We start from the raw sequence: 8,538 nt of genomic DNA on the forward strand, positions 1-8,538 counted from the left end.
TCCAGCGCGCATGTGACATATGCCGTCGCAAAAAGAGTCTGTCCTTTCTACTTTCAAATGGAGGCTTTGCGCCCGCTTTTCGCTGTCGTTGAAAGCTGATTGGTCACTCCATTGCTTTTTTGCTCCAGTTCGCTGTGGGTCTGTTCTTTGTGCTTACCAAATTGGGAACCTAATGATTGGCGGAAATGTGAAGGCGATGGCAGCCAAATGCCAGGCGATCGATGCTCGAATTGCATAGCGTATAACTTTGAGTGTACTTACATCCAGGCTGCAAAGGTATGTGAACGCCCTATGCCCTCTGGACTGGATTATCGAAGGATTTTCATGGGATCTTTTTCTTCTGGCTCGATGTCCTTCTCTGTGGCAGAAGCGAGGTCCTCCTAAAGGGTCAGTGTCGTGTGTGTCTGTGCGCGTGTATGTAGTGCCTGATCGAGCGTGTCACGGTTCGTGTTATCAGGTATGTCGAAAGCCTCGAAAACCGCCTCGAGAAGATGGAGAAATTGCTGCAGAAGGTACAGACAACGACCGCCGTTTGCCATCCCCCTCTAGCTTTCTTTGGGATCATGACTGACTGCTACATTGTAGGTCTGCCCAGACGCAGATTTCACTCAGGAGCTCGGGGGCGGTCACATCGATAGGGAGAAATGGGCCAAGGCTGGCCAGGGTGCGTCTACGATGACAGCTAGCCATATTATGGGCGCTCCTTCCACCTCGACGGTCACAAACGCCGCCACTCCCGCGGAAGATCTGGACCCCAGCGACGACGAGGAATTGATTCAGCTCCGCTTGACGGAGAGTATTCGAAAAATGGCCATTAACCCATTGCACTACCGGTTCTTTGGCAAGTCGAGTGGGTTCATGCTCATCAAGAAGGCGATCGATCTCAAGAAAGAGTACACCGGCGATGAAGATTCCAAGGAGAAGTTCTGGGTGCGGAAACGCCCCGAGTTTAATAGTTCTTTTCCGGTGAGTATATGCGCGATTTCCTGTTTCATTTTGTTTCTGTGATGCGTGGATGATTAATTTTTTACTTTGGTTTTGCCTTCCGCCGTTCAGTGGGAGCTGGCTGGTAAGGATATAGTGGATCCGAATTATGTGTTTCCGGACGATGATTTGGGGCTGGCGTTGGTGGACCTCTATTTCACCCATATCAACTTGCTGTATCCTTTCTTGCACCGACCGAGTTTCGAGCGTAGCGTCGCGGAAGGTCTCCACCTGCGTGACTCCTCCTTCGGTGCCGTCTATCTGGTGGTCTGTGCGGTAGGCTCACGCTGGTCAGATGACCCGCGAGTTTTCCTGGAAGGTACTACTTCTGAACATTCATGCGGTTGGAAATATTTTGAGCAAGTTCAGATGGTCAGGAAAACGCTCCTTGGCCCGCCTTGCTTGTTTGATCTACAGGTGTACTGCGTGAGTCTTGGTTGGGATAAGGTGGATGGTGTGAGGATGGCGTTAATGCTTTGATGTTAGCTATCTGTCATTTTCTTGCAAGGTTCTTCTGCCCCGCAGGCTTGCTGGACTATAGTTGGGATAGGAGTGCGTCTGGCTCAGGATGTAGGCGCTCATAGGCGTTCGGTATATAACCCAAAACCGACGATGGAGGATGAACTGTGGAAGCGCGCATTCTGGTACGGTTGTTTTCTTGCTTTTTTCCAGAAATCAGGTCGTGGGCGTGCTTACACTTTACCTTGTTTGTCGTCCAGGGTTCTCGTTAGTCTGGACAGAACAATCAGTTCTACGTTGGGTCGACCGTGTGCTATTCAAGATGAGGAGTACGTGTTGTCTGACAGCTATCTTTCAGTGTTTCAATGCTTACTGGTTTTTCAACTGCAGCATCGATCTCGAGCTGCCTATAGAGTGCGACGACGAGTATTGGGAGACATCCGATCCTGAAAAGGCATTTAAACAACCACCAGACAAGCCATCGGTAGTCTCGTGTTTCGTCAACCTGTTGAAGCTCCATCAAATTCTCGCCTTCGCTTTGCGAACGATTGTACGAGATCTCCCGTTTATGTTATAGTTGTCAGTGATGCTCATTGACGCGTTCCGCAATCCAGTATTCTATCAATAAGTCTAAGGTCCTCCTTGGTTTTGTAGGGCAGCAATGGGAGCAGCATATTGTTGCTGAGCTTGACTCTGCCTTGAATAAATGGATCGATGCAGTCCCAGATCATCGTAAGTTCATTTACTCAAATTTGAACAATGCCTCAATTTCGCTCCTTCTCTGTTGCAGTCAGATGGGATCCAAACCGTGAAGACGATCGTTTCTTCATGCAGTCTGCGTGCCTCTACTCCATGTACTACCACCTTCAGATCCTCATTCACCGGCCCTTCATTCCCTCCCCTCGCAAACCCTCCCCACTATCCTTCCCTTCCCTGGCTATCTGCACGAACGCTGCACGGTCGTGTAGTCATGTGATTGATATACTACGCAAACGATCTGGGGTTGCGATTCCTTATGTACAGGTGCGTACCGTGCGAAAGAGGGCTTGTGTTTACTTTATCTTTGTGACATTGATGCGTTTTTTCGGGGTGCAAGATATCCGCTTTTACTGCAGGTATCGTGCTTCTTCTCAATATTTGGGGCGGTAAACGGTCTGGTCTTGCTACGTATCCGAAAAAGGAGATGTCCGACGTGCACAAGTGTATGCAAGTGTTGCGAGTTTGCGAACGACGGTATGGGATCTCCGAATGCCTGTGACCAACATTTTACTTATGCTCTATGTGACAACAGATGGCATTCGGCTGGTCGTCTGTGGTTCGTACCGTGCAATATGACTACTTGGGTTTTATGAGGCTAAGAACATTCACAGGGACGTACTCTATGAACTTGCTTCCGTCGGAGACCTTCCTCTCCCACAACCAAGCCCCACCGGCGGCAATAAACGCGAACGTGATTCTGATAGTCCTATATCCGCTGCTCCCTCTAGCTCGAGTTCCGCGGCTGTCGTCCCAGAGGTTCCTCGAAATATCGCAGGCTCGCGCCGCGTATCCCATGATATTCAGCCGCCACAGCCCCAGCAGCAGCAACAACAACAACATCAACAGCAGCTGCAGCAGCCACCGACGCCGAACCCAGCAGCTTTATTTAACTTGCCCGTGTATAGTGATGACCTCGGCCGGCTGCCTCTCCATGGTCAAGTGGACTTTGCCAGTCCGAGCGGGGCGGCGTCTCTCGATGCGTCGGCGGGTATGTGGTTCCCCATGGGTGCGGCTTCTGCGCCTACTCATCCTAGTGTGTCGCCGGATGTATTGACGAATGCTGGGTTGGGACCATATCGTGATGTATCAGCGCCGACGTACACGATGGATGAGCTGTTCTATGATCAGATGGCGAACCAGTTTGCTTCCCCATTTTCGTCTGCGGCAACGGACCAGTTTGGAGGACCTGGGCCATCTATGCAGGCATTGATGGGTGGTACCAACCCTGCGGCACAGCAACATGTGGGGATGTTAGGGCATGCAGGTGTGCATGCTACTAACTCGGTTATGGATGATGATACGATGGCGATGTGGTCGAATGCGCCTACTGGCTTTGAGTGAGTGGCATTGTGACGTGTGCAATTTGAGCTGATGTTGGTTCTGTGTCTTAGGTTGGATGACTGGGGAACGTATATAACGAGCGTGTCTGGTTTGGTGCATCACGATGGGGCTGGTAGGCAGGATGTAAGCGAGCACCAACATTGAACTCGAGTCTGGTCACAATCTTCATCTCCTCTCAATCTCCTTGTTTCTTCTGATTTTGTTTTTCTGTTCTAATTCCCTCACATGTCCTGTTATATATCTAGAATCTTCGTGGTGTACGTTAGGGTGTAATCATAGAGGTACTAAGCTACATATTCCTTGCTCTCGATGCTCTGTATATAACTTTGTCACGTCGAACTAACTGTAGCAAATACACTCGAGATGAACGAAGTTAGGGTCGATTGACATGGAAAGACATGCACGTATGGAGGTGGCACAGGGCAGCATTTTAGCATTGACAAGGTAGCGGCTCGCTACCTCGGAGTACGGTAAGCTTCAAGTTAGCGCCACCCGTTGTTGAGCCGAGTCACGGTAGGCAAGAATATTATTAGCGTCTCGTAAACTGCACTGTCATTTGCACCAATTCCTCACGAGACTCTTATGAGGCCTCAGGCTCACCGTCCCCAACGTGGATAATGGATATTATAGTACTGTCACATCACTAGACATACATGGCACCGTTCACTATGGCTCAAGCGTTGCATCAAGGTCACATCAAGGCGAATCAAGTTCATCGATATGATCAAGGCATTGAAGACCCACCGCAGGAAACGAATCCGGCCACATCTGCCATTCAACCTGTGATGATATGGAACAGCCCTTACTGGCTACACTGGCAACAACACTAGACGACGATCGCGCCGATTCCGAGTTACCTGTTGCTATCGTCCAGTATCCGAGGACGGGCAACGCGATGGGCTGAGAAAAAAAAGTCGACGGTCGATCCATGTATTCTATGGTTCATTTCCAACCTTACGTTCCCATTTTCGTTCCTCGTATCGGATGTGGATCCGTCATCTCGCGTTGGACGAGTTTTCTTAACCGGTGCGGGTATCACCACACTTCAAACACAATTGACGATGGATCTCATTCTCATGGCACTGTCTGCATAAATGCCACGTGCTCTCGACTCAAGACGTTGTCTGTCGCATACGCCAGTCACTTTCGGTCCAATACAGGCGATCAATCAATAATCTGATCACCTACCTTTCCGTGCGGACTATTCTTCCATAGAGAAAAATTCAAAGCGAAAGGCAAGTCTGGTGACGCTGGACGTGTAATCAGCTCGGACATCGATACCCATCTGTACGGGCTGGTTGCAATATGCGTTACTCTTGCAGTTCCCTGATACTTCTGGAAATTTGTGGAATTCACTGGTGGGCTTGGTGTGATAACATCATTGGCAGCCCCTCCTCATCAACGTCTCCAAATCTTTTAGTTGTGGGACTATCAAGGAAATTGAAGACCTTCCAGTAAATCCAGAAGCAGAGAGGGGAGTCTTGCGTGATGGTTATTATCATCGGCCCCGTTGATATATCCTGAAATCTCAGCAAATGTGGAGATTAGGTCCAACTGAAGTGTCATATCAGCGTTATCGTACTACAGCCGCTGAGATGACTCACTCATCCATACTTTACTTCCCCACAGGATTGACAACCAACCCATCTGTCACCGTCCGTGTCACAATCTCGTTGAGGAGGCCAATTCAACAATCTCTTGTGCAGACTATTTTTCGACGCTTTGTTTCTACTTCCTTCAGTCCTCATGTGGTGGACGATCTACCTGTTCATACGTAGATTCGCCATCGTTTCCTTGACGTCTAGGCCAGTGGCATTCAGCGTTTGACCTTAAAGCGAAATGATTTGTCCCTCGCTCGTACTTAGGGTTAGTCCGCTTTCTGTAGATGAGATTAACGCAAGACTCGAGGCAAGTCAAGGCCTTTCCATCAGCCGTAGCTCCTGATCACTACAACTTCATTACCGCCTTGGTCTCAAATTCCATCAAGGGGCCATCGTCGCCGCCAGCAATCAGATCGCCACCCCTGTAAAATGGATCGATTATCCAATATTTGTTTTGTTTTGTGTGGTCAGTCATACACTCACAGCTCTCGTATGCTTTTCATCATTCGCTTTCGGTTCTCTGCAGATCTTGTGTAGCACAAGGCGGCGACATTATTTCGCTGTCTGCAATAAATATGTTCTGCAGTCGTGGCTTAAGGTGGGGCTACATAATTTGCATCGTGATGCGGATATTTGCGCCATGAAGCCCTAATTATTCGGTCAAACGTTATGTGCTTCTGCTCGTACGCAGTGATGTGGTTTCTCTTCAACAGCATCCTCACGCAAGATTATTGCTCGTACAAATTCACAATCATCGGGCGGTCGTGGGGATCAACTCATCCCATCATCATGCGTGTGCAGGAAACCATGTTGTGTCCTGTCTACAATAGCTTCATCTCGTCACAGTCGTTCACCGATAATTGATAGCTCCTGTGCACAGGTATTCTTATAATTCAATACGTCTCTTGCCCATCTTGTGCGTCGGGGAACGTTATCACTCACTCAAAGGACGTTACTGCTTCTGATAGGTGAGTCCTTATACTTATACTGCCAGTTCTTCTAGACATGTGGCTAAACTTTTCTCCTTGGTACTCTTCAGTTACGAGTGTTGCATGGAATGAGATCATGTGGTATTCGATCCGAAGATTTTCTTAGTGGCCGCATCCACTGAACTGAAAAACTGTCTGGTGTCGTGATTGTTTACAACGCATAATGACCTGTCAGTAATGTTCATGTTTGTATCACTTCACCCATTATGTTGTAGAAGACAAGTGTTTCATTATATCACCGCCAACATTCATTTTGTTGACGCTGCCTTTGTTCTGCTCAATCAGTCGTTTATTGTACAATCGTTGTGCACACATCAACACGCCTTGGCTCTCTCCTGACAACGATATCTCATACCTTATGTGTCAGCTATAGCCAGTTGATAGTACGATGCTTAAACTAACCAGATGGTAAGTCCCTACCACAGAATATCACGTTTATGTGCCGTTGATCATCCGCTATTTTCATCTAGTGGAAAACATACAAGTGTATTCTGATCATAGTTACATACAACAGCTATCTCGACATACAAAACACGTTTATACGGTACAAGCTTCAATTGTGAAGCGACCTTGAGCCCTGTGATTCTATCCTTCAAGCAACTCATCATCCCCGTCAGTATGCCCGCGGTTCCCGCAAAGTCTGAGGAAACTCCACACGAATGGTACGGACCTAGTGGTCCTTGCTCCTGGTTGAGGTGTGCTAGACCTTGGCCTGTTTGTTGACCGAACGAAGGCTGACACAGGGTCCTGTGACCGGGCTCTTTCAGCCTTGCTATTCTCCGTCAATGATGGCATACTGTGTTGTTGAAGTAGTCGGGGCTGAGCTTCATGTGTAGCAGGCAATGTAGAGCCAACGTCCTGTGATATTGTGGGATCTACAGCTGAAAGAAGTGTAAGCGTCTGATAATCACATTTTTCGATAAAGTAGAAACAGGCTTACCATCATTACCTGCGCCAGTGAGGCATAATGCCCAATCTGTACCATGCACAAAGTCCTCGTATGATACACGAAATTCAGGTACCCCAATAACTCGAGAAGTACGGAAGTCACACCATCCAGTAAAGCGGGCTGGTGGTATCCAGTATAAGAGTTTTTCTTTTGCTACATTATCGAAGCAAATCCATCCAGAATGGTTGGAATAAGAACTTGCATAAATTGCCTTCATGTCTGGCGCAGACACATCAGATTTATCTGTTACTAACAATGGTGCAGCAGGTGCGGTCAAATTTAAATTTGTAGTGTCATGATGACCTCCAACAAGGCCTGCCATCAGCTGAACAGATGCAATATCCCAGATCCTGACAGTATCATCACCGGACCCTGATGCAACCTTGGATCCATCTGGTGAGAATGAAACAGATGCAGTAGGTTTAGCATGGCCGTAGAATGGACCAGCTACTACCTGACCAGAGAGAATATCCCAAATCCTGACTGTCCCATCGTTAGAGCCTAAAACAAGTTTGGATCCATCTGGTGAGAATGCAATAGATGCAATATGACTGTTGTGACTCTTAAATGGGCCAGCTACTACCTGACAGGATTCAACATCCCAGATCCTGATGGTTGCATATGCACCAGCAAGTTTGGATCCATCCGGTGAGAATGCAATACACTCAATCCAATCACCATAGTCAGATAGACCACCAACTGACTGAGCAGATGAAGTATCGCAGGTTGTAGCACCCTGATTTTCCGACCCAGAAGCTATCTCAGATCCATCTGATGAAAATGAAACAGTGCTAATCTCATCAACATGGTGATATAGGCCAACTTGAGCAGATGCAATATCCCAGATTGTAAAGCCCTGACCATGAGACGCAAAAGCAACCTTGGATCCATCTGGAGAGAATGAAGTAGATGTGAAGTATGACCCAGGAGATTCAACTCGAAATGGGCCAGCTACTAGTTGTCCAGAAATACAGACTATGAGGGTGCCTTTTGAGTCCTTTGAACATGAAACGACCTTTGATCCATCTGGTAAGAATGCAACAGACTCAACAGTGTGGCCTTTGAATGGGCCAGCGACGAGCTGACCAGTGGCAGCATCCCATATTCTGACAGTGCCATCATAAGAACCTGAAGCAATCTTGGTTCCATCTGGTGAGAACATAACAGATGTAACAGCCTCAGTATGACCCTGGATTGGGCCAACTACCATTTCACCACAAATAATATCCCATACCCTGATGAAGTTATCAGACCCGCCTGAAGCTATCCTGTTTCCATCTGGTGAGAATGCAATAAAAGGTCCCCCAGAATGACGCTCTTTAGACAAGTTGATATTCGGTTGGTCAGAGACACTATTCCATATCCTGGCAGTCATATCCGCTGAACCTGAAGCAATCTTGGATCCATCTGGTGAAAATACAACAGATAAGACAGAATTGCTGTGGCCTTCAAATGG

General features: G+C 47.8%; 2 protein-coding genes across 2 annotated transcripts; both read left to right on the forward strand.

Moving 5' to 3' along the window:
- Positions 1-207: 207 nt before the first annotated feature.
- On the forward strand, positions 208-3,687 carry SERLADRAFT_437842 (uncharacterized protein; the record flags this gene model as incomplete). Its single annotated transcript, XM_007318187.1, has 14 exons — positions 208-276; positions 368-387; positions 458-530; positions 586-966; positions 1,057-1,410; positions 1,471-1,628; positions 1,704-1,772; positions 1,834-1,993; positions 2,058-2,175; positions 2,234-2,466; positions 2,540-2,676; positions 2,735-2,758; positions 2,814-3,539; positions 3,594-3,687. 14 exons carry the CDS (start codon positions 208-210, stop codon positions 3,685-3,687), a joined length of 2,616 nt encoding a protein of 871 aa, XP_007318249.1.
- A 1,398-nt stretch (positions 3,688-5,085) lies between these two features.
- SERLADRAFT_467186 (uncharacterized protein) lies at positions 5,086-6,817 on the forward strand (the record flags this gene model as incomplete). The annotated part of the gene is made up of 4 exons (XM_007318188.1): positions 5,086-6,112; positions 6,184-6,297; positions 6,420-6,541; positions 6,604-6,817. One exon carries the CDS (start codon positions 5,814-5,816, stop codon positions 6,006-6,008), a length of 195 nt encoding a protein of 64 aa, XP_007318250.1.
- Between the last annotated feature and the right edge of the window lie 1,721 nt (positions 6,818-8,538).

The sequence above is a fragment of the Serpula lacrymans genome (assembly GCF_000218685.1).
Source record: "Serpula lacrymans var. lacrymans S7.9 unplaced genomic scaffold SERLAscaffold_7, whole genome shotgun sequence".
In the NCBI taxonomy this organism is placed as follows: domain Eukaryota; kingdom Fungi; phylum Basidiomycota; class Agaricomycetes; order Boletales; family Serpulaceae; genus Serpula; species Serpula lacrymans.